Here is a 26242-nt window from a genome sequence, read left to right on the forward strand (position 1 = left end):
ATAGTGCTGTTTACCAGGATTAATACAGAGCATTTTAGAGCTAAAGAAAAGCTCTTTATCAGAAAACAGTTCCAAGCATGTAGCATGTCATTTAATTAAATTACTTTAAATAACATAAGTTGCATGGTTCAATGCCTGGGAATTGTAGCTGCTTAAAATTCTGTACAGCTAGTTGTAAATTGGATTGATTGGATTAGTTGTTTCCATGATGAGGCGAAAAAATACAATGACATCTCATTAGTTTGGGTGCCATCAATTCTCAATTTATGATCAGCTAAGAACTAGAGTTTATACTCAAATCTATGTTATGAAGAAAGGACTTCCAAACACATCAGAATATGTTAATATTTTAAAACACATTCCCCAAAAGAATTTATTCAAGTTAAGTGAATTAATTGGGCTACTTAATATAGTTTTTAGAAATAGTTAGAAAATTAGGATTTTGGCTGGCACCGTGGCTCACTAGACTAATCCTCTACCTGTGGTACCAGCACCCTGGGTTCTAGTCCCGGTTGGGGCACCAGATTCTGTTCCGGTTGCTCCTCTTCCAGTCCAGCTCTCTGCTGCAGCCCGGGAGTACAGTGGAGGATGGCCCAGGTCCTTGGGCCCTGCACCCGCATGGAAGACCAGGAGGAAGCACCTGGCTCCTGGCTTCGGATCGGCACAACATGCCGGCTATAGCGGCCATGTGGAGGGTGAACCAACGGAAGGAAGACCTTTCTCTCTGTCTCTCTCTAACTCTGCTGTCCAAAAAAAAAAAAAAAAAAAAGAAAGAAAATTGGGATTTCATAATTGACTTTTCTCTAATTCAAATCAATCCTTTATTTAGTTGCCTAATCTAATGTGGTTTTTTGCACATTGACTTCACATAAGGAATTTATGGCAATGCTAAATTGATTGGCTTCAAGAGAAAAAGTGCTTTGAAAGCGCTTACTTCCTAGAGGTTTTGTTTTGTTGTTTTTTGGTTTTGTTTTGTTTTGTTTGTTTTTTGACAGGCAGAGTGGACAGTGAGAGACAGAGAGAAAGGTCTTCCTTTTCCATTGGTTCACCCTCCAATGGCTGCTGCAGCCGGCGCATCGCGCTGATCCAAAGCCAGGAGCCAGGTACTTCTGGTCTCCCATGCGGGTGCAGGGCCCAAGGACTTGGGCCATCCTCCACTGCACTCCTGGGCCACAGCAGAGAGCTGGCCTGGAAGAGGGGCAGTCGGGACAGAATCCAGCGCCCTGACCGGGACTAGAACCCGGTGTGCCGGCGCCGCAAGGCAGAGGATTAGCCTAGTGAGCCGCGGCCCCAGCCCTTTTTGTTCTTTCTTAAAAACAAAGTTTTTAGAACTGTATTCTGATTCGTTAACTGAAAACCAATTGTCAAAGATCAAATCTCATATACTGATTTAGAGTGTAGTGCAAGAACCACTGAAATCACATCAACTGGGGAGAGTTGTGAAAAATCTGCCCTGCATTCACAATATTTTTGTGATCATTAAAGGAGAAAATATATACAAAAAATATTTTGAAAATAAAGTGCTATGTAGTAAGCTTATTATTTATTTTTTATTACTCAGGAGAGCTTTCTTCCATCAACGTACATGACTTACAAATAATGAGTGTACTTCAAAAAGTTCATGGAAAATGCAGTTAAAAGATAAGCTTATTTTGATGCAAAGAATACTTTTGAAATCCAAGCATACTTTTTTCATACTATGCACTAACCACTTTTTGGAGACTCCTCATATGCATGAATTTCAAGTTTTTGCACAAAAATAAACTTTAACTTCATTTTCCATGAACTTTTTGAAGTACCATCATACATGAATGACTCCTCACAAGTAAATTTGTTTTATCACTCATTTATGTCCTATTCTCAAGAGTAGTACTGCATAGGTAATACATAACAAAATGTTTTTCAGAGAGGTGGACAGCAATGCATTACATGATCTTTGGGACTATATAAATTTTGGAATATAATATATTTGGGTATTCTACATTTTTTGTAGTGAATATTATCCAAATTAGTATTTTGGATCCTACAATTGAATACACTGATTTTCTTTTGAGTTTTCATTCCTATTGCTAACTTTTCTTGCTGATCTCCCCAATAATTTTGAAAGACATATAGAATCTACAGAGATTCTGAAAGTTAATAGACTTGAACCCTAGGAGTTGTATTCCAGCTATTATGGCCAGAAAGAAAATTTTCTACTATCATGCATGAATTAATGGGAACAGCAGAGTCCTAGAAGTGAATTTCAACTCAGACTTTTTAGGTGTGTTTTCCTGGGCCAATCTATCTCTTGAGCCTCATTTTTAAAAAGTTTATAAAATGGGGATAATAACATGCAGTTGATGTGAAGAGTAAATTGAGATTGCCTGTATAGCACAATCTTTGACACATGATAGGCACACAATACAGTTTTTTCCTTTTTCTCACTTTTAGAGAAATTTTTAAGAGCTTTACTGGACTAATTCATGGATTAGTATAGGAAGAATGAGTAAGTGTCTCTCAGTAGTTACAGCGGTAGAAGATGTTTATTGTCTTAAACTTGAATGACAAAGCAAACCTAGTTGTCTGCTGCTTTTCAGAAGCAGGTCTTTAATTTACCAATTCAGAAAGAGATTCACTTATTTGTCATTGGTCTCCTAACAGCAAAGTTTACATTTAAGTACTCAAAAAAAAATGTTTTAAATATATGATAGGAGATGGGTATTTGATTCACAGTACATATGCCATTTGGGGATGCCCACATCCCATAATGGAGTGTTTGAGTTTGAGTCCTGGAGTTGCTCCTGAGTCCAGATTTCTACAAATGCACATTGTAGGGGACAGCAGGTGATGGCACAAGTCCTTGGGTTCCAGTCACCCATGTGTGAGACCTAGATTGGGTTGCTGGCTCCTGGCCCAGTTCAGGCTGGTGCAGGTATTTGGGGGAGTGAATCTGTGGATGGGGGAAATCGATCTCTCTCTCTCTCTCCCTCCCTCCCTTTCAAATAAATAAATAAAAGAAAAATTGCAACTACACATATTTCTCAGTGATAATATGACTGTGTTGAAAAACTAATAGATACTAGTAGCCTGAGGTAATTTTTCTTGTACTAGAACTCTGCTGTTAGAATATAAAACAAACAAATTAGTGTTAGCCATAGCATTCCTTAAGTCTTATTCAAAGCAGAGCAAATGGTTTAGCAAGTTTGGGAAGTGTTTGGACTGTCATAGAGATTTTATATTTTTTTTTATATGACTTAATTCACATTTGAGTCTTAGTTCATGCTATTTGTAAATATAAGTATTTTATTAGAAAAATGCTCAAAATACATGTTTTAAGAATTATGACCAAAAAAACCTCATCATTTGACTTGTAGCTTCATGACAGAAGTAAAGTATATGCTGGGTACTAACACTACAACAGTGTCATGTACTAGCCCACACCTCTACCCCCGTCTCTACCTTTTGGATAGTTGTATATTTTTCCCTTCTAAAGTAGTCTACTATTAATCATTTTGGCTATAAACAAAAAAAACTAAGTTTAAATTATTTAGGTATTACAGGACACTAAGCTTTTTGTTTATTTTTAAAAATATTTTTGACAAATCAAATTTCACCATTTTGTCAGATTCAGAAGAAGATGTTGTTGAAACTCCAGCTGTGTCTCATGATGAACACACACACCAAGAAATAAAGGGTCAAAAAACACTGGCTACTCCTGCAGTTCGCCGTCTTGCAATGGAAAACAACGTAAGTTTTCTTAATGTTAAGTCTGAGATTACGTAGAAAACCTACAGTTAAGTCTCTGGAAAAATGATGAAATGACTCAAGTTGAGATTAAAGAAACAGGAAAATGACTGTAAATGAAAAGTGATTAGTTGCACAAAATTACTTGGGAGAAATGAGAAGAAGTTATGAACTTAACATTTGAATAGTGAGGTTTTATTGTTAAGAACCATCATTTATGGAGCACCTGTAAATACCAATCGATGGGGTAAAATACCCTAGAAGCACACAGCTTGAGACAGCAATTTGAATGCATGTGATTGATTTATTGGACTGAAAACCTGTAAAGAGAATAAGGGAGGCCGGCGCCGCGGCTCAATAGGCTAATCCTCCGCCTGTGGCGCCGGCACATCGGGTTCTAGTCCCGGTTGGGGCACCGGATTCTGTCCCGGTGCTCCTCTTCCAGTCCAGCTCTCTGCTGTGGCCCAGGAGTGCAGTGGAGGATGGCCCAATTCCTTGGGCCCTGAACCCTCATGGGAAACCAGGAGGAAGCACCTGGCTCCTGGCTTTGGATCAGCGCGGTGCGCCGGCCGCAGTGCGCCGGCTGCAGTGGCCACTGGGGGGTGAACCAACAGCAAAGGAAGACCTTTCTCTCTGTCTCTCTCACTGTCACTCTGCCTGTCAAAAAAAAAAGTGAAAAAAAGAGAAAAAGGGAAGCAGGATTGGAAAAGAGAGGGAAAATGGACCAGGCATGGATCTGATACTCAGAGATTCTGGCTGACCCATAGGAGATGGGGAGAACCACAGAACTGGTTTGAGTTAAGGAAGATGGCCTTTGGTATTGTCTCTGCCAGTCATTGACTGCAGGGTAGAATGCCAGGCGAGCTGGCTCCCTGGCACTGTGGTAATTATTAACAAATTCCTTCATTTTATTCTGTAAGTTAAGGAGCCACTATAAGACATGGAGCCTAAGGCCACACAAATAACACAGCATTGGAGTCAGAATTTAAGCAGTGATTCTGTATCACTCGGAAACCAATGCTCTTAGTCTTTAAATTCTTCCTCAGCAGCCATTGTCTCTGAGCAGGTGCTGTAAACACTTTACCTGTGATCCGCGTAACAGTGCTCCAGGGTACTTGAGGTTGTCCCCATTTTGCTGATGAGAAAGAGCAGGGAGCTGATTAACATGTTTAAAATCAAATAAGTAGCTGAACTGGGACTAAGAACACAACTATATCTGAGTTCTTTGCACTGTATCCCACAGTACAGACCGTTTCCTTGTCTGTTTGGGAGAGAACTGGTTAAGTTACAGTGGGAAAAACCAAAAGTAAGCATGTTGGAAATATGTAATAGAATCGTTAAAATATTCACACCCTTTCTGCCAGTTATCCTGCCATTGGGGAACTATGCCAAGAAAATAATCTAGGATACAGTCTTCCTTTTTTTTCCCAGAGCCAAAATTAGAATATATGTACATGTTCAGTACTAGGGAAAAGCTAAAGTCAGTTAGGAAATTGTATACAATCATTAAATGTGTCCAAAATGAAGGCCATTAAATGTAATAGAAAATAGAAATAATAATGTGGAGCACTAGGTTCTTAAGGGCACCAGATGAAATTATTTTATATATTGATTTGAAAGCTATAAAACAATTTACCAGTTTTCTTCTTAATTATATGGAAAGACCACCTGTAGAAGATATACATGATTTGGCTTTCCCATCCCACTTGCTAAAGATGTGTATAATCTCCAAAATACTTGTATAAATGCTAGAAATTAAATAGTGTTTTTATTGTTATGAAGCACCTTTTTAAAAGTTTCTTACAGTTTGCACATTGTGAATTGTTTAAAATTAGAAACCAATGACATTTGCATTTTATAATTATTTAAAGATCATTTGTTTAAATTCTGAGTTCCTTTTTTATAAGTTTAATGTTTGACATGAAAAAGTTCTATATTTTTTTAAAGTCTTCCTTAGAGATGCACTAAAACAAAATGGGGCTTAACCTAAGAAATGAACTAAAAATGCACTGTGTATGAAGATACCATCCAAGCTTAGGTGTTTTATTTAAATAGAATTAAATGTTTTGTTCTGATCTTTTCAAAGCAACCATAAGAAAAATATAATTTGAGAGAGCTTTTGTATAATTATTTAAGCTACTAGCATGTTTAACTGGTAGTCAACGCCAGAAACATTGGTCTAAACTTGCTAAAGCATTTTTTACTTTAAATTCTCAGTTTTCTTTTTCTGTGATCTCCAAGAATAAGAAAGATCAAGCAAGAATTATACTAGAGATTCTAAAATGTCTGCTTGTTCAAAAAGAGGTTTTCATAAGTAATGATGAATTCCACAATGTAGATTCCTCATAGTTATGGACAAATGAACAGTATGTACAAAAGTAACCACTGATTCCCTACTGAGGGTAGACATAACTTCTCTGTTAAGATCATGAAAATGTTATTTCCTTGCACAGAGATGTATTTTTACCTTCAGTGAACTAAATCCCATTTTGGAACTTTAATGATAGATTTATTTATTTTTAAGTGGTTGTATTGTTAGTATTGAAATGTGTCTTTTTTTAGATTAAGCTAAGTGAAGTTGTTGGCTCAGGAAAAGATGGCAGAATACTTAAAGAAGATATTCTCAACTACTTGGAAAAGCAAACAGGAGCTATATTGCCTCCTTCACCAAAAGCTGAAGTTATGCCACCTCCACCAAAACCAAAGGACAAGACTATTCCCATGCCAATATCAAAACCTCCAGTATTCATAGGCAAAGACAAAACAGAACCCATAAAAGGTAATAATAATAATAACAGTAATGTAAAACAGTAGCACATTCACAAGTATTTTGGCAGAAGGTACTTTAACAGGTAATATATATAGTATGGTATTTTCTTTCTTTTTTTATTATAAAGATTTATTTTCTTTATTTGAAAGACAGAGTTACAGAGAGAGGTAGAGATAGAGAGGTCTTCCATCCGATGTTTCACTCCCCAATTGGCTGCAATGGCCGGAGCTGCGCTGATCTGAAGGCAGGAGCCAGGAGCTTCTTCCGATCTCTCACGTGGGTGCAAGGGCCCAAGCACTTGGGCCATCTTCTACTGCTTTCCCAGGCCATAGCAGAGAGCTGGATTGGAAGTGGACCAGCCAGGACTAGAACCGGTACCCATATGGGATGCCAGCACTTTAGGCCAGGGCTTTAACCCTTGCACCGCTGTGCTAAAGCGCTGGCCCCTAGAGTATGGTGTTTTCAGTTCTTTCTGAAAGGAATGTTCACATTGAACAAATAATTTTTTAATGGTGAAATAACATAGCTCATCCAGGAAACACTCCTATTTATATATACTGCTAATTTCTGAAGAGTTACCAAGTTTCATGGCATATCAACTTGTATCCTGATAATTGTTTTGTTTGAACACTCAGTATTTTAAACATGCATTATTTTTAATTAACTTTCAAAATTATTAGTTCTGATTTGTTATATATAAACTCCTAGGATGATTAATTCCCATACAGTTAGTTTTGCAGGAAAGTTGTTTAGTAAATCCATAGCTTGCATCCTTTTGAAATTTTTATGTACATTTAAAGCAGTCACATGAAATATTATGACACTTGAAACTGGATGTCATGCTTCAGCTTTGAAAATAGTGATTTTCAATGTAATATAATAAAGATGGTAGTAAAAGGAAGAGTTTGAGAGTGTGAAGAATTTTTTATAATAAAAAAGATTAATGAATTTAAAAATTAAAATTAATAACAATGGAATATTTTCCAGGCTTTCAAAAAGCAATGGTCAAGACTATGTCTGCAGCTCTAAAGATACCTCACTTTGGTTATTGTGATGAGGTTGACCTTACTGAACTGGTTAAGCTACGAGAAGAATTGAAACCCATTGCTTTGGCTCGTGGAATTAAGCTTTCCTTTATGCCCTTCTTCTTAAAGGTGAGAGTCATTTATTTCAACAAGTCTTGAGTAGGACATACAAGTTTTGCTTTGCAGATATGCAGTGTGTTAACTCTGGGCTTGAACCACATTATAAAGTTAGAAAATGTGCTTTTTTAATTTCATGGGAATTTTTAATATTGAAATTTATGTGTCATATTTTTATCTAATTCTCCATTGTAGCTAGGTAGAGATTGTCCTACCATTTAATTAAAGCCTTTAATTATGAAAGGTCCACTCCAGCAAATTCCTGGTTTAAACTAAAGCAAGACTTGGTTTTGATTTTGTATATGTATTCATTTTCATTTATTCCATATGTTTGTATTGAGACTCCTAGGAATCATGTCTAGCGTTAGGCTTTGGGACCAATATAAAAGAGAATAAGACCATCAGCTGACCTTGAGCAGCTTAAGACTAGCTCACATTAACAACCTTTTATGAAGCAGCTAATAGGCACCAAGCCCCACACTGAGCATGCTGTGTACATTATCTCTTAATTCTTCAAGTAATCCTAAAATATAAATACTATTTTTCCCACTTTCCATTTAAGGAAATTGGGGCTCAAAGAAGTTAGGGAACTTGTCAAGGACACAAAACAAAAGAGTCAGTTTAAGGCTCTGGTCTATTTTACTTAAAAGTACATACTTCAGTGTGTTCCCCAAACCCCAGCTTTTGCTCTAAGCTGCAATAACACTGGTCTTTCATAAATCAAATTATTCTATTATTCCCTAACTCTTTTCAAAGATCCCCTTCTTTGCCTTTAGGATAGTTTCCAGGTACCTTAGTGTGGCAAACATATACTATAATTCTCTGCTGCCTACTTTTCCAGTCTCCTGTCTCTCAGGGTTACACTCTCTCTTTTAGTCATGTTAGCTATGCCTGGTTGCTAAAATGCAGAATTCCACCGTAACTGTCCCCTCATCTCTTGATCAAATACCTACACATCTTAAACACCAGATTGTGTTTTGGCACAGACTTCTCCAGAAGTCTCTGTGGCTGTCATTGTGGGGAGTTAAATGCTCTTTTGTGTTCAAGTGCTTTATCTCAGTGTATTTCAAGTGTTTACACAGCTGTCTCTGCAGTGGACACTGGGCCTCATGTGGCCGAAACCATTCTCCTTTACCTCCATTTTCTTGGCAATGAGCTAACAAGTGAATCTTACATAAATGTAAAATGTCATAGATGTCTGTAAATGAAAGGAGAGTGATCTAGATTCTGTTATATCCAGGGAGAGTCTCTGCAGAGGCAAGGCTGTTGAAGCCAGTAGATGACATCACCCAGATTGCGCATGAATGAGAAGAAGGCTAGGGGTTGAACAGGGCCAGGTAGAGGTTGAGTTGGCAGAGATATTGAAGAGGGTAAGTGGCGGCAGTGGTGTAATGATAGGAGAATTAGAAAGGAGTCATTTAGAATCCAACTGCATCTATTTCTTATTCTAAACTACCCTAAAATGTAATGGTTTTAAACAGTAGCCATTTATTATCTCTCATGGCTCCTCAGGTGAACAGCACAAGTCTGTTGATCTTGGCAGAGGTCTTAAAGGCTTGAGGTCAGATAATAGATTTTGGCAAGCTAGTGTAGAATGACTTCAACAGAAGTGACTCATATCTCTCCCATATGTCTCTGTCATTTCCCAGCATGCTCACCTATACATGGTCTCATAGTACTGGCGGGGATGAAAAAAGAAGCAGAAATGCCCAAGTTGCATCTTGTTTTGTTGACCAAAGCAGGTCACATGACGAGGCTTAAAACTAGCCTGAGAACACTGCCAAAGTGCAAGGAAACAGGGAAGCATGAGAGTTTGCCATTATTGATTTAGGATCTCACACCCACAGACAAGAAACAAGTTTTTGGAGGGAAGTAGATAATGATCACAATCATCACAAAGGTTGAATAGGATGAAGGATAGGGACAGGATATTAGTAATTACCAGGTCATGGGTGGCCTCAACCAGAACTGATTGAATAAGATATTGTTTTAGTAGTTGCTTGATTGCAGTCTGTTAGGAAATGAATATGAATTGAGGAAGAGAAAATCCCAGGAAAAGGCAGAGGGAGAAGGAGATCGCCCATCTACTTGTATATTCCCCCAAATGCCTGCAACAGTGGGAGTGGGCCACTCCACATGGGAGACCCTGAAGTCAATCAAGTCTCCTATGTGGATGGTAGGGACTCAAATACTTGAGCCATCACCTGCTGTCTCCCAGGTTGTTCATTAATAAGAAGCTGGATTGGAAATGGAGTAGCCAGGACTCAACCCAGGCACCTAAGTACGGGATGTGGACATCCCAAGTGGAAGTTTAACCACTGTGCCAAGTGTGTCCCCCTCCACCTCCCACCCCAGCAAAAGAAGTTTAAAAAAAAAAAAAAAAAAAGAGCAGGAAGTATTGTTGGAGTGAGGCCCCTGGCATTAGGAAGAGAATGAGATGGAGACCCTAGAAAAGGTAACCTTGAAGAGCAAGACAGCTCCAGACCTTTTTTTTTTCTTTTTTAAAGATTTATTTATTTACTTGAAAGTCAGAGTTACACAGAGAGAGAGGAAAGGCAGAGAGAGAGAGAGGTCTTCCATCCACTAGTTCACTCCCCAATTGGCTGCACCTGCTGGAGCTGTGCCAATCTGAAGCCAGGAGCCAGGAGCTTCCTCCAGATCTCCCATGCAGGTGCAGGGGCCAAGGACTTGGGCCATCCTCTACTGCTTTCCCAGGCCACAGCAGAGAGCTGGATCGGAAATGAAGCAGCTGGGTCTCGAACCAGCACCCATATGGGATGCCAGCACTTCAGGCCAGGGCGTTAACCTACTGCGCCACAGCAGCCCATCCCCTTTGCTTCTGACTGGCTTCCTCTTACTGGCTCCTGGTGACAGCAAGTCTATTTTGATGCATGGATGTACCATTAATATATTGAATTTCTTTTAATACTGTTTTTATTGTCAGATATTTATTGAAATATCTGATCTTCATTTTGAAAATAAAATGTAGTATACTTTGTTTTGAAATGACATTTATATATATTTCAGAACATTTGTAAAATACTACAGAGTATTGTACAGGAGGAAAATGACCTAATTAATAGCTCTCTATTATATTTTCTTTTACAAAATTTGGATTTTCTTCAAAACTCTGTTTTTATGTGTTTATAGATTAAACTTAGTTATAGATGTCTAACCAAAGAAGATTAACATTATAGTTATCAAATCAAATCTTGGTAAAACTTTGAAGTCATGGCCGGCGCCGCGGCTCACTAGGCTAATCCTCCGCCTTGCGGCGCCGGCACACCGGGTTCTAGTCATGGTCGGGGTGCCGGATTCTGTCCTGGTTGCTCCTCTTCCAGGCCAGCTCTCTGCTGTGGCCAGGGAGTGCAGTGGAGGATGGCCCAAGTACTTGGGCCCTGCACCCCATGGGAGACCAGGAGAAGCACCTGGCTCCTGGCTCCTGCCATCGGATCAGCGCAGTGTGCCGGCCGCAGCGCGCCGGCCGCGGCGGCCATTGGAGGGTGAACCAACGGCAAAGGAAGACCTTTCTCTCTGTCTCTCTCTCTCACTGTCCACTCTGCCTGTCAAAAAAAAAAAAAAAACAAAACAAAAAAAACAAAAAAAACAAAAAACTTTGAAGTCATAAAAACTAAGGGATTTGCAGCAAATTTTTTTATAATTTTCTTCCATTGATTTACATTCTTAATCCAACCTAAGTAAACAAAGGTCTGTCTATATTTGACACTCTTCCTTTAACTCTCTAGTTCTAGGATTTGGTTTATGTGTGTTTGCGTGTGTGTTTTCCTGTCATGACCACCAATCCATAGACAAAAATAACACTGAACACAGTGCATATAAAGTACTCTTAATGGGACAAGCAAGGGCAGTAAGGAGGGAATTATTTTAAAGAATCATCCTGGCCGGCACCGTGCTTCACTAGGCTAATCCTCTACCTGTGACACCGGCACCCTGGGTTCTAGTCCCGGTTGGGGCGCTGGATTCTGTCCCGGTTGCTCCTCTTCCAGTCTAGCTCTCTCCTGTGGCCCGGGAGTGCAGTGGAGGATGGCCCAGGTCCTTGGGCCCTGCACCCACATGGGAGACCAGGAGGAAGCACCTGGCTCCTGGCTTTGGATCGGCGCAGTGCGCCGGCCACAACGCACCAGCCGTAGCGGCCACTTTGGGGGGTGAACTAACGGAAAAAGGAAGACCTTTCTCTCTGTCTCTCTCTCTCACTGTTTAACTCTGCCTGTCAAAAAAAAAAAAAAATCATCTTAACTCTGGCAAAAAATATCCTACACAGATGATCCCTGTGAGGCCTCAGTGGAAAGAAAGGGTTATCAAAGAAGGATGTACTCTTCTCTGAAGGAGGAGAAGACATCCACTTTGCTTATGGCCGTGTCCAAATACCGATGGAGTCTATGGTCACAGAAGGCTTCCATAGCCTTGGCAGCCCATAACAGCTCGAGTGATCACTGACATCACAGACAACAGTGTTAATTGTTAAAGGAACAACAGTTGCTGTGCACCTACTCCCCATATAGGACCTCCGTCCCTAATGAGTTGTACTATGAGAATCAACTGCAAATTTTGGAACCAAATTGAACATTTGTACTCTATATGTTGTGTGTGTGCATGGGTGCAAATTGTTGAAGTCTGTGCTTAGCATGGAGTTGGTCCTCTGTATATAAAGTCAAGCTAAAAATGAACCGTAACTCAAGAGGCTTCCATAGCCTTGGCAGCTCATGACAAGAGCCTCATTACTGATGTCATAAATACCAGTGTCAATTGTGTACTTAATCCCCATGTAGGATCTCTGTCCTTAATGTGTTGTACAATGTAAATTAATGCTATAACTAATACTCAAATAGTACTTTACACTTTGTGTGTCTGTGTGGGTGCAATCTGTTGAAATCTTTACTTAGTATATACTAAATTGATCTTCTGTCTATAAAGATAATTAAAAATGAATCTTAATGAAGAATAGGATGGGAGAGGGAGTAGGAGATGGATGGTTTGTGGGTGAGAGGGTGGCTATTGGGGGAAAAACTGCTATAATCCAAAAGTTCTACTTTGGAAATTTTATGTATATTAAATAAAAGTTTTCTGCCGGTGCCGCGGCTCACTAGGCTAATCCTCCGCCTTGCGGCGCCGGCACACCGGGTTCTAGTCCCAGTCGGGGTGCCAGATTCTGTCCCGGTTGCCCCTCTTCCAAGCCAGCTCTCTGCTGTGGCCAGGGAGTGCAGTGGAGGATGGCCCGAGTACTTGGGCCCTGCACCCCATGGGAGACCAGGATAAGTACCTGGCTCCTGCCATCGGATCAGCGCGGTGCGCCGGCCACAGTGCGCCGGCCGCGCGGCAGCCATTGGAGGGTGAACCAACGGCAAAGGAAGACCTTTCTCTCTGTCTCTCTCTCTCACTGTCCACTGTCAAAAAATAAAAAAAATAAAATAAAATAAAAAAGTAAAAGTTTTCTAAAAACAAAACAAAGTAAACCATAATGAAGAAGGATATGGGAGAGGGAGGTGGGATGGGAGTTGGGGGGGTGGGTATGGAGGAAAGAACCAGTGTATTCCTAAAGTTGTATCTATGAAAAAATGCATTCATTAAATTAAAAAAATGAATCATATTAAGCATTTTTGTTTTGCTACATTTTAAATTTTAAAAGCATGACTGCCAAATGCAATGTGTGAACCTTGATAGATTCTGGATGCCAGAGAAACAGCTAGAAGAAACATTCTGGGTACAGTTAGGGAAATCTGATTATGGATAGGAGATAATGGTATAAAGAGAAAACAGAAGGGGAGAGATTAAGGGAGAAAGCAACAGAGAGGGGAGATGTAAATGTGATTCAGTGAGACTTTGACTCCAAAGTGAACATTCATGTCAGCTTTGTCCTTCACTTGGCCAAGGACACCAGGCAAACATTGGCCTCTAACAACCCAGGGTGCTTTGAAATCCTTATTGTGTGTTCTTTCTGCACAGGTAAAGAGCTTAAATGCCTTTGTGTTTTAATTCCTAGTGTGTTTTTGAACTACCATTTGCTTCTTAAGACGACATATGTGAGGAAATTACATTGAATTTAAACATTCTCTTTGGATCTTTCATCATGATGTTTGTGAAGTTATTTTGAAAGTCTTCTTCATGTTTACAAGTAACCTGGCAGCTTTATATCTTATTCTTAAATGATTAGGGTAACCTGGTTCTATCTTGCTGGAAGGTAACATTGGGAGGAATATGCCTAGGTACATGTAGATTTGAAATTAAACTTGGCATAAGTAAGAATTCTCTCCTTCCCTCTTTCATATGTCTTCTTGCTTCAAATCACCATCCCTTCTAAACTGAAAGTGCTAAAGTTGTATTCTGTTTTTGTTAAACAGGCAGCTTCCTTGGGATTGCTACAGTTTCCTATCCTTAATGCTTCTGTGGATGAAGGCTGCCAGAATATAACATATAAGGTTAGCTGTGCATTGTGAAAATGTTCTTGATATCAACATAAGATAGTGCAAATGTGCTTGTAGATTAATATTATTGTACCTCAAATAGTGATCATTTTTTAGACTAGAATTACAGTATGAGATAAGACATTAAGCCTATTTACCATTTGTCATGATTGTTCTTGGTTTTACTGGTTAGTACTGATACTGTTTAGATATACAGATTGCATTTTCTAAGCCATTTTTGGTTTTCTGCATAAAATAATGGGAATTTCTAGAAGGCTGTGGATTATGTTACCTATTCTACTTACTCTCTCAAATTGAATTTCTAGAATTTTAAGAAAAATTTAAATAAGAAAAGTAACACAAGTTTGAATTCTATGTGAATGAACTCTTCTGTTGGAGTGAAAGCTAAAGTTTGAGAACTCTTTTTGAGGTGCTGATCCTTATGTCTGTTTCTAATTAGAAACAACTAACCAGGAATTGATCTTTGATGTTCTTAGGAGTTGGATCTAAAATATCCCCATTTAATGAACAGATTTGTGTTTTTACATTTTAACTATTTGAGAAAGAGAGAGAGAGAGAGAGAGAGAGAGAGAGAAAGAGAGAGTGCTCCCATCTATTGGGTTCATGCTGCAAATGCTCATAATGGCTGGGATGGGCCAGGCTGAAGTCCTCAGCCAGGAACTCCATCTGGGTCTCCCACGTGGGTGGCAGGGAGGATGGCAGGCCATCACCAGCTGCCTCCCAGTAAACACATTAGCAGAAAGCTGGAATTAGGAATGGAGCTGAAACTTGAACCCGGGTAGTTCCATATAGGATGTGGGATTCCCAACTGGTATCTTCTAGGCCAAATGCATCTCCTCATTTTTATTTTAATATTTCCCAACTAAGCATATACTTGTCATAAATCAGACAAGAAAATAATGGTGTATACCTTCAATCTCATGACCATAAGATAACTCCCTGTTTATGTTGAGATGCATATCCTTCCAGGATTACATTGTATGTACTTATTATAAAAATATGGAATTATTCATATTTTTCCTTTTTCTTATTCATTTCATGTATTATCGACAGCATTATAGGTCAATAAGGATAACTTTTTATTTAGTCAGTGATATATTGATAAACATTTTGATTGTTCGCAGTTTCTCAAACATGTAATCAATCTATATTCAATATCCCTTATTATTGCTACATACCTACCATTCTGCATTTATCTCCTTAGCACAGATTTTTATAAATCTTGGTATGTATTGTCAGATGTTCTCCAGAAGTTCTAGACCAGCTTATACTCCCATGACATTGTATGCCCTTTATTTTGCCAGCAAAAAGTTTTTTTTCAAAACATCTTTTAAAACGTTTATTTGAAATCATTGCCAACCTGGTGAGAATGATTTCTTCATGGTTATTTGGAAAACAGTGAAACCTAATCCTTTTTTCCTGTTATATTAGTTTGTATCAGGAGGCCTACTATACAATTTTTTGTTTCTTAGGCTTCTCATAATATTGGGATAGCAATGGATACTGAGCAGGGATTGATTGTCCCCAATGTCAAAAACGTTCAGATCTGCTCTGTATTTGAGATCGCCACTGAGCTGAACCGCCTCCAGAAACTGGGCACCGCAGGTCAGCTCAGCACCACAGATCTTACCGGAGGAACATTCACTCTTTCCAATATTGGATCCGTGAGTAACATAATTTAAATTTCTGATCATATGTTCAGTCAAAAATATAAAATGTCATTTCCATTTGTTCTCTGAAAACTTGTTTTTTTTTTTTTTAGATTGGTGGTACCTATGCCAAACCTGTGATATTGCCACCTGAAGTAGCCATTGGGGCCCTTGGATCAATTAAGGTATATGTGGTAAATAATTGAAAAACAGTTTTTAACAACTGGTAGCTGTTTCTAAGGTTTCCTCCTTACTTGGTTGGTTTGAGTTTATAAATTTTGGCTCAGCAAATTTGTTATTTCTTCCTAAGAGTTAGGCCTGCAGTCCTGGTGGCTGCCTCTATGTATAATAAGGAGTGGTGATCTGTAATATTTCAGTGTGGAAACCATCATAAACCACTGTGGATCATGCTAGGCACAAATATACTTTGGGCAATCACAAATACGGCCAATCTGCCTCTTATCAAAATAGCTTTATTTTAGAATAACAAAGAAAAATAGTAAACAATTCCAAATTGTTACTTATAATAAGGTGAGGTACCATTTAGTGTATTTTTCCAAAACTTCACCCTGCTTAAGAATCATTGGGGCCGGCGCCACGGCTCAATAGGCTAATCTTCCACCTAGTGGCACCAGCACACCAGGTCAAGTCCCGGTCGGGGTGCCGGATTCTGTCCTGGTTGCCCCTCTTCCAAGCCAGCTCCCTGCTGTGGAGGATGGCCCAAGTGCTAGGGTCCTGCACCCCATGGGAGACCAAGATAAGCACCTGGCTCCTGCCATCAGATCAGCACAGTGCGCCGGCTGCAGCGCGCCGGCCACGGTGGCCATTGGAGGGTGAACCAACGGCAAAAGAAGACCTTTCTCGACAACTGACTGAACACCAAAAAGGAAACCTCCTGAAGTGAAATGGACACTATGAGAAATGGTGACTTGATCAACATAGCCCTGACTGCTAATGGACAACTTAATACATTATCCCTCATAGTATTTTTTTTTTGTCTGTTCTACTTAATATGACTGGTTTAATTCTGTAATTATCACACAGGTATTCTTAAGTGTTGAAAATTAACTGAAATGTGATCCCTGTTAAACATAAGAGTGGGAATAAGAGAGGGAAGAGATGTATAATTTGGGGCATGCTCGGGCTGACTTGCCCCAATTGGTAGAGTTGGAAACATACCAGGGGATTCCAGTTCAATCCCATCAAGGTGGCATGTGCCAATGCCATCTCACTATTCCAAGTGATCAATTTCAGTTCACAATTGATCATAATGAAAGGACTAAGAGTCAAAGGGAGCACATAAACAAGTCTAGTACCTGCTAACACTAACCGATAGAATAAATAAAGGGGAGAGTGATCCAACATGGGAAGTGAGATACTCAGCAGACTCATAGAATGGCGGATGTCCTAAATAGCACTCTGGCCTCAGAATCAGCCCTAAAGGCACTCGGATCTGGCTGAAAAGCCCATGAGAGTATTTCAGGCATGGAAAGCCAAGACACTCTGGCAAAAAGATCTCTGTGAGTGAGATCCCAGTGGAAAGAACAGGTCTTCAAAGAGTGAGGTGCCTTTCTCTGAAGGGAGGAGAGAACCTCCACTTTGACTATGACCGTGTCTAAACAAGATAAGAGTCGGAGAACTCAAGGGGCTTCCATAGCCTTGGAAACTCATGACTGGTGCATAGGGAGATTACTGATGCCATAGACAGGAGTGTCAATTTGTAAAGTCAACAACAGGAGTCACTGTGCACTTACTCCTCATGTAGGATCTCTGTCCTTAATGTGCTGTACACTGAGGCTTAATGCTATAACGAGTACTCAAACAGTATATTTCACTTTGTGTTTCTATGGGGGTGCAAACGATTGAAATCTTTACTTAATGTACACTAAACTGATCTTCTGTAAAAAAAAAAAAAAAAAGAAAAGAAATTATCAATTCCCAACTTGACTCTCACTGGGATTAAACATGACAATAGGCCTGATCTGATTTCATCATCATTTAAAAAAAATCATCTATTATTTTTCACTTTATGTTTCTGTGTGGGAGCAAACTGTTGAAATCCTTACTTAAGGTATACTAAGCTGATCTTCTGTATATTAAGATAATCGAAAATGAATCTTGATGTGAATGGAAGGGGAGAGGGAGTGGGAAAGGGGAGGGTTGTGGGTGGGAGGGACGGTGTGGGGGGGGAAGCCATTGTAACCCATGAGTCGTACTTTGGAAATTTATATTCATTAAATAAAAGATAAAAAAAAAAGAATATTTTAATTAATAGTAATGTACCAATATTAGTTGTAATAAATGTGCTATTGTAAAAAAAAAAAAAAAAAAAAAAAAAAAAGAAGACCTTTCTCTCTGTCTCTCTCTCTCTCTCACTGTCCACTCTGCCTGTAAAAAAAAAAAAAAAAAAAAAAAAAAGGGCTTGCGCCGCGGCTCACTAGGCTAATCCTCCACCTGCAGTGCCGACACCCCAGGTTCTAGTCCCCGTTGGGGCGCTGCATTCTATCCTGATTGCTCCTCTTCCAGTCCAGCTCTCTGCTGTGGCCTGGGAAGTCAGTGGAGGATGGCCCAAGTGCTTGGGCCCTGTACCCGCATGGGAGACCAGGAGGAAGCACCTGGCTCCTGGCTTCAGATCAGCGTAGCTCCGACCATAGCGGCCATTTGAGGGGTGAACCAACAGAAGGAAGATCTTTCTGTCTCTTTCTCTAACTGCCTGTCAAAAAAAAAAAAAAAAAAAATATGCCCAAGCTTATCCCATACTAACTGAATCAGAATTTGGAGCTAGGATTTAAGGTAGCCTATTAACTTGGATATGAGTCTTTTTGCATAATATTTAATACAGCCAATATGCCTCGGGGGACATTAGGTACCTTGGAGACACTGAAAGCTTGAGAGTTATGGAGACTTGTCTTTACAAAGATGGGAAAAGTAGGAGTTAGTATTTTCAAGTCATTTGGGATATCCATTTCCTCTCTATTATATGGAGAAGGGTTTGTCTGCTCTTAGAAAATTGTTAGAGCTTGAGCTTTGAGCAACTGAAAGTTTACCCTTTGTTTTCTCCCCTTATTTCTAGGCCCTTCCTCGATTTAACCAGAAAGGAGAAGTATATCCTGCGCAGATAATGAATGTGAGCTGGTCAGCTGATCACAGAATTATTGATGGTGCTACAATGTCACGCTTCTCTAATTTGTGGAAATCCTACTTAGAAAACCCATCTTTTATGCTACTAGATTTGAAATGAAGATTGATAAGACATTCTTGAACTTTTGAGCTTCCAAAGAATCTGTAAAGCCTAGTTGTGCCAGCACATGTTCTCTGTTACAGCTTGTTTATACATGATTTGTATTGTATGATTAAAGTTCTAACGCACAATATTCTAAGACACTATTCTGTTAGACTTTTTACTGAAAATGAATAATGATTTAATGGTTCTCCTGGGGCTGTCACATTTTATAGGTCAGAATGTGACTTCTTAATACAGTGCTGAGGTCTTCATGTCAATGGATTGAAACTGTAAGAAAACAAAATATTACTAAAAGACAAGTAGCCATTTACATGTAATATTTGCCCTCTCTTTTTCTTCTCTTTTTTCTTTTCTTTTCTCTCTTCTTTCTTTCTTTCTTTCTTTTCTTCCTTCTTTCCTTCCTTCCTTTCTTTCAGTGATTCTTAATGAAATTTTTTAATTATATATACTTGGGAAAAAATTTGTATGTAAAATATTTTCCATTTCCCTACAGTTATGCTAATTGCTATATAAAGTGCAATTATACTTATCTTTTAAAATTCCCCTGCATATATTCTTGATCTCTGTAGAGTTTATCATCTATAAATGTGTTATTTATAAAAATTAGCATCTTTGAAAAAGAAAAAAATGTCACCTGGTCTTAAAAGTGCCCAATTATAGTTTTATAAACAGTAAAGTTGTTAAAAGTATGTGTTTAAAATGGTTATCCTTTTAGAATTTTGTAATGCTTTCGTGGTTATGCTTTCCGCTTTCTGTTGGGGGAACTTCACCTTTACAAGCTTACTTCATGTAAAGAAGATTCTATATGTAGTGATGCTGACATACTTTTATTTTATAACATACTTTTAATTTTCTTCATCTTCAAGTAAAGAAATTAAAGTCAATTCCATTGTCCATATACTTAAGTGGTTCATGAGTAAGTGGAGAGAGAAGAATCTAATTGTTAATTATGAACATAAAAATAAATTTAAAAGTTTTATACAGAAATGAAAGTTTTATAATGATTATTTTGTTATGTTGAATGTCCACTTTAATCAGAAATAGCATGAAGATAAGTATAATCCAGAATTTTGAGTTCTAACATTATCCGATTGAATACTGATGTCAAAATTAGTTCAAGTGAAATTTTGTGACAGAGAAAAGGTTGTTTTAATGTCTACCTGACTTTTCAAAATGAGAATCATTTTTAAATAATAAAATAACAAATAAATGCTGCTATTGTTAAAATTCAGAGAATATGGGGAACTGCAAAGAAAATAAGATATCATCCATAGTCCTACCAATACTAACATTTTGATGTATGTATCTGTAAATATAACTATCCTTTTAAAGTGGGATCAAGTATCACTACTATTTTATGATTTGATTTTTAAATTTAAAATGAGTAATTTAAATGTCAATAAATGATTTCAAATTATCATATTTTTAAATGGCTGTATAATATTCCATTGTATGTATTATACATTCATATATTAAAGATCTACTATATATTGAGCATGGTACTAAGCATTGGGCACATAATATCTACCTGTATTCCATGCCTTCATGGGGCTTACAGTCTAGTGAAAGAGAAAGATACTGAATAAACCATAAAAGGGAGTGTATACTTATACTTGTATGTAAGGGAAAAAAGCAGAATACTATTATGCATGTAGTAGAAATTACTGATGCTGTCTGGGAGATTCAGAAGATGGATATCTTATAATTTACTCCTTACTGATAGACACTTGCTGAATTTTAAATGAAGAATCACATGACCAGTAAAAATTTACCCCTCACTTAAAGAATGCAAAAACGGGAGAAGAGAACCCTAAAATAAATATGTAATATATTTGAAGGTCCAATGTCATGACCTCAAATTATTCTCTACGTAGCTAAAATAATCTTTGAATGTCTGTTCTATCCCAACTCCCTTCATTATTTTCTTCTTTTTAATCTATTCAGGTTCCACAGAAGATTGGTTCCTTGCTGTATACAGAACCTTTAGGACGGCAGGATTCCCTGGAGGAGACCGGAGGGCCAGGGGTAATCCATGGGCTCTACACATTGTAGGGCAGGAGTGAGTGATGAACAAGGCTCTTCCTGTATTCCTAAAGACTGAAATTAAAGCAGAGAAGCCAGAAAATTCAACATCTTCACTAATATGTCTGGATGTTATAAGGTACATGAAGGAGAAGCCAAAATTACTGCTGGGAGAAAATCAAGGCTTTGTTCTCCTGTAGGACATTACTCTGACATTTGAAAAAGAAGCACAACAGGGAAGGGAGCTAGGAGGACAGGAGCCAGAATTGCTATAGTTTCCATCATAGAGATCAAAATGTACCTTATGTTGAATATCCAAGAATTTTGATTATGTAGCAAGAGTTAAAATGATCTTCGGCCTGCTTGGGCATTTTTTTTTAAATTATTTATTTATTTATTTGAAAGAGTTACAGAGAGGAGAAGCAGAAAGAGAGAACTTCCATCCTCTGGCCACTCCTCAAAATGGCCACAATGGCTGGGGCTGGGGCTGGGGCTGGGGCTGGGGCTGGGGCTAGGCCAGGCTGAAGCTAGGAACCTGGAGCTTCTTCCAGGTCTCCCACATGTGTGCAGAGCCCAAGCACTTGGGCCATCTTCTGCTGCTTCTCCAGGTGCATTAGCAGGGAGCTGCATTGGAAGTGGAGCAGCCGGGTCTCGAACCAGTGTCCATACGGGATGCCAGCATCACAGGCAGAGGCTTAACCTGCTACGCCACAGTGCAGGACCTTGTGCATCTTTCATGACATTCCAGTCACTGGGGATCCCAAAGATCACATGGGAGATTTCTTTGCTAACTTCTAATGCAGTGAACTATGATTTGAGAGAGAGGTGGTAGAGCTTAGCACTGCCCTAAAGTACCAGTAGTACAAACCTTGCCTTGAAGTTTTCAAGGACATCAATAACACTCACCCTGTAATTAGTTCATTTTGTACTTTTTAAAAATGTTTTTATTTATTTATTTGAAAGGCAGTTAGACAGACTAAGAGAGAGGGAGAAATCTTCCATCTGCTTGTTCACTTCCCAATGTCCACAATAGCCAGGGCTGAGCCAGGCCAAATCCAGGAGCCAGGAGCTTCTTATGGGTCTCCCATGTGTGTGGCAGTGACCTAAGTACTTGGGCCATAGTCCACTGCTTTTCCCAGGCCATTGGCAGGGAGCTGGATCAGAAGTGGAGCAGTTGAGACTCAAACCAGCACCCATATGTGCTGCCAGCATCACAGGCACTGGTTTTTACCCACTACATTATAGTGCCGGCCCCCATTCTGTAATATTTCTTGAGTGTGTATTGACTTGCAGCTCCTGAGATATAGTTTGTGGATAAAGGTGAATTAGATGACGTTTCTACCTTCATAGCAAAGAGAGCTTTGGTTACCAATTAAGGTCTTTACTAGACGGTCTTTACTGTGCCAATAGCATGAAGAAGAGCAGTACATCTACAGCTTAATTATACATATTTCCAATTCTTCTTAATGGTGGTTGCTATATGAATGTGTTCCTCTGCAAAACATGTGTCCTCCCAGTGCAGCAGTCTTGGGCAGTGGGGCCTAATTGGAGGTGTTAGGTCTTGGGTCCCACTCTAATGAGTGGATTAAAATCAACCTAGAAAAGGGCTTGATCTGTGGATTCCATCTCTTAATCTCTTTCACCATGTGATGCCTTCTGCCATGCTGTGAAGAAGGCCCTTACCAGATGTGGCCCCTCAATCTGAACTCCTTGGCCTTCAGCACTAAAAGTAGTAAGTCTCTGTTTTTAATAAATTATCAGTGTTGGGGCCGGCGCTGTGGCACAGAGGGTTAAAGCCCTGGCCTGAAGCATCAGCATCCCACGTGGGTTCCAGGTCTAGTTCCGGCCGCTCCTCTTTCGATCCAGCTCTCTGCTGTCGCCTGGGATAGCAGTGGAGGATGGCCCAAGTGCTTGGGCCCCTGCACCCACACGGGAGACCCGGAAGAAGCTCCTGGCTCCTGGCTTTGGATTGGTGCAGTTTCGGCCGTTGCAGCCATCTGGAGAGTGAGCCAGCGGATGGAAGACCTCTCTCTGTCTCTACCTCTCCCTGTAACTCTGTCTTTCAAATAAAAAAAAAATATTTTTATAAATAAATAAATAACCAGTGTTACGTGAGCCATTATATAACAATTCTACTTTTGTTTTTGTCCTCTTCAGCTCAAGGTACTGCATCTTTCTCCCCAGAAAAATTAAAAGAATTGATATTACCAAATCTTATTTATTTGGAAATCTCTAGTGTTTCATAAATTATAGTGGCCTGCACAATTTGCCTTGTCTTATAACTAATCGGTACAATTCTATTAACATGAGTGTGATTCCAAATGTGCATACTAGTACAGTGACTCAAACTTGCTGAAGCACATTTTTGTTTCTTTAATTTTTTATTTATTATAGATTGGTACCTTACTAAACTAATAAAGATAAATTACTAGTAAAATAAGTAAAATAAGATAAAAAAAAATAAATTACCAGTGTTGGTTATTCTGTAATGGCAGAACAAAACAGACTAAGATGGTAGTTTTGTTCCTTCCCTATACATAGTCTTTTCTATTGAGATTGCATCATTGTGTGTTTCCTTAGCTGTTCTTTCCTTTCCTAGCCCTGCCTCATAAATCCTACTTCAGAAACCACTCATCTACTATTAGGACAGACTCCTTCCATAGTCAAACAAACCCACCCCATTGCTGCTCTTTTTTTTTTTTTTTTTTTGACAGGCAGAGTTAGAGACAGAGAAAAAGGTCTTCCTTTTTTTCCGTTGGTTCACCCCCCACAAATGGCCACTACAGCCAGTGCACTGCACCCATCCGAAGCCAGCAGCCAGGTGCTTCCTCCTGGTCTCCCATGCAGGTGCAGGGCCCAAGCACTTGGGCCATCTTCTACTGCCTTACCCGGCCATAGCAGAGAGCTGGACTGGAAGAGGGGCAACCGGGACAGAATCCGGCGCCCCAACAGGTACTAGAACCCGGTGTGCCGGCGCCGCAGGCAGAGTATTAGCCTAGTGAGCCGTGGTGCCGGCCATCATTGCAGCTCTTTTAACAGTGTTGCTTTTCATGGAGCAGGCAACATGTGACCTCTGCTCATTCAGGGAGCAATGTGAGAGGACTGTGCCATCTGATGCTTTCAGAACCCATAAAGGAGCTTCCAACTAAAATACTTCATTGAGTTGTCTAGCATATATGTTCTCCACATAGTGTAGAAAAATGGAGTAAAACTTAAAGACAATAATTGAAATAGTGCCAGACATCATTAATGCTCTGTGTATATTTTAACTTTTAGTCTCCTTAGAAACTCTATTAGGTGGGCACTATGAATATGCCTATTTTAATGATGAGGGAACTAGGCTCTGTGTAAGTAATTAGAAGTGCGTGGATTAACATGCTCTTGCAAATGCTCAGACTGTCAATGACTTGTGCTGTTGGAGGAGTGCATACTGTTGGGCTAAAAGGAAGACAGCTTTTGTATGTTTTGGAAGTACTGGCAGTCTAGAAGGCTCAGTGAAGGCTGTGTATTTTTCAGTCACTTTCAGATAAGAAAGGTTACTGGTATTAGGAATTCTCTTTGTTCATCTAAGATTAGGATTCCACCAAAATCTTCATACTCTCTCTTATGGAGCCTGTGCTTCTATATCATAACTGGGCTGTAGAAGGAGCTGGCCATGGGCATTCTCAGAGGATGGGAGGCTTTCCTTAGGAGTGAGGATGAAAAGCTGATTCTGTGTTCAGTGACTGTGGTGGTCATCCCAGTTGTTCATGGTGGTCTTCAGCAAAATACAAAGATGACATTGCAAACTTCAAGAGATGCTCAAGGAAAATCCTCAGGCTTCCAAGAGGAAAGGATTAGGGCCTCAGTTCATGCCACCTTTGCCTTATCTTCTCAGATCCAGTGTCCCCCATTTACAAGAAGTGGAAAATGAGAGGGAGGTAAACACAGGACTCTGGTTTCAGAAGATACTTGGCTCTTTGCTGCCCTAAGCTCCAAATACCATGCTGTTTATTTCATTCTTACATTAATTTGCTGAGTTCTTAGTCCACTGTGTACTTTTCCTCCAAGTGAAAACTCAACACAAAGTCACTTTCTCCTACACCTTTCCTCTAACTACCCACCATACATTAGAATTAGCATTTGCCTTCCCTTTCCCCATTTCCTGCTTTATCTACGCCTAGGCCAGGACTCATGCAGTGGCATGGTGGCTGAATTGTCACTATTAGACTATGAGCCCTAGTTCAGTTGCCTCATGCTATACAGATGCTGATTGGCTTAAAGCGAAATCTGTACCCTCGATTTGGCAATGTTCTTTATGAAGTCCCTAACAGCCTGAAGCACAGCAAAGAATAATGTGCAGTAACCATGGCTATGAGGCAGCTCTGTGTGTGCCCTCATAAAGTGTGACAGTTAAGAATCTTCAAATTCCAAGTGACAAAATCTAATTCTTTCTGGGCTATACTACAAAAGGAACTTAATTCATATAATTGAAAGATTCAAGGGGATCAGTTTCAGAACGGCTAGAGCCAAGGGTTGATTCAGTCAGATATCTACCATCTGTCTATCATCTATTTTTTTTTATCTATTGGATCTTTTTATTCTTAGTGTTGACTTCATTATTAGCCAAGCTATCCCCATGTGGTCCCAAAAATGCCACATTCCTCCAAACCTACATTCTACTTCCAATCAAAATCCCAAGGAGAGCTTTGGTTGGTATGCTTTGTTCATATGCCCATCAATGTGGGCAGGAGTATACAATATTCTGATCAGCCAACTGAGTTTCAAGCCTGGGTGTCTATCCGCTCCATGTAACAACATGGACCAAAAAAGAGGATCTCACACAATTCCTGGGCAAACTAAAAAAATGCTACATAAAGTGAGATGCTGCTGTCCTCCCCACCACCACCACCAACTCAAATTATGACAGTTTTCTAATAGAGTTCTTTAAGGACACTGGTAGAGAAGCAGGTGAAGTGGTAGTGGAGTAGAGACTGGGATGATACTATTCAACTGTATGGCTATTGGTTGAGATGCCAGGATTTTATAATTTCTCTAGAATATTTGTATTTTCTACCCAGTGTAAGTTCAATGTTAATGAGAAGTGATTTCACTATGTAGTATCAAAAATTCAACTAATGTCAAAATATGAATTGTTAGCTTCAAATTCTCTATTCATCTGATCTTCTAACATAATAGTTTGCTCTTACACTGCTACATTAATTGTAGTGAGAGAGAAAAGTTTAAGTTACATTTGGAAGCCCACT

General features: G+C 39.4%; 1 protein-coding gene across 5 annotated transcripts in view; it reads left to right on the forward strand.

Annotated features, from left to right (window-relative positions):
• Nucleotides 1–20404, forward strand: part of DBT (dihydrolipoamide branched chain transacylase E2) — a 48747-nt gene extending 28343 nt beyond the window's left edge. For all 5 annotated transcript variants that reach the window (XM_002715835.5, XM_070077987.1, XM_051857453.2 and 2 more), the window contains 7 exons: nt 3608–3729; nt 6289–6505; nt 7484–7650; nt 13998–14075; nt 15554–15745; nt 15844–15915; nt 18804–20404. In XM_002715835.5, the coding sequence (XP_002715881.1) occupies nt 3608–3729; nt 6289–6505; nt 7484–7650; nt 13998–14075; nt 15554–15745; nt 15844–15915; nt 18804–18971 (1016 nt within the window). In that variant the 3' untranslated portion in view covers nt 18972–20404. The remainder of the gene's footprint in view (nt 1–3607; nt 3730–6288; nt 6506–7483; nt 7651–13997; nt 14076–15553; nt 15746–15843; nt 15916–18803) is intronic.
• The last annotated feature ends 5838 nt before the right edge of the window (nt 20405–26242 follow it).

This window comes from Oryctolagus cuniculus, chromosome 7 (assembly GCF_964237555.1).
Source record: "Oryctolagus cuniculus chromosome 7, mOryCun1.1, whole genome shotgun sequence".
NCBI lineage: Eukaryota > Metazoa > Chordata > Mammalia > Lagomorpha > Leporidae > Oryctolagus > Oryctolagus cuniculus.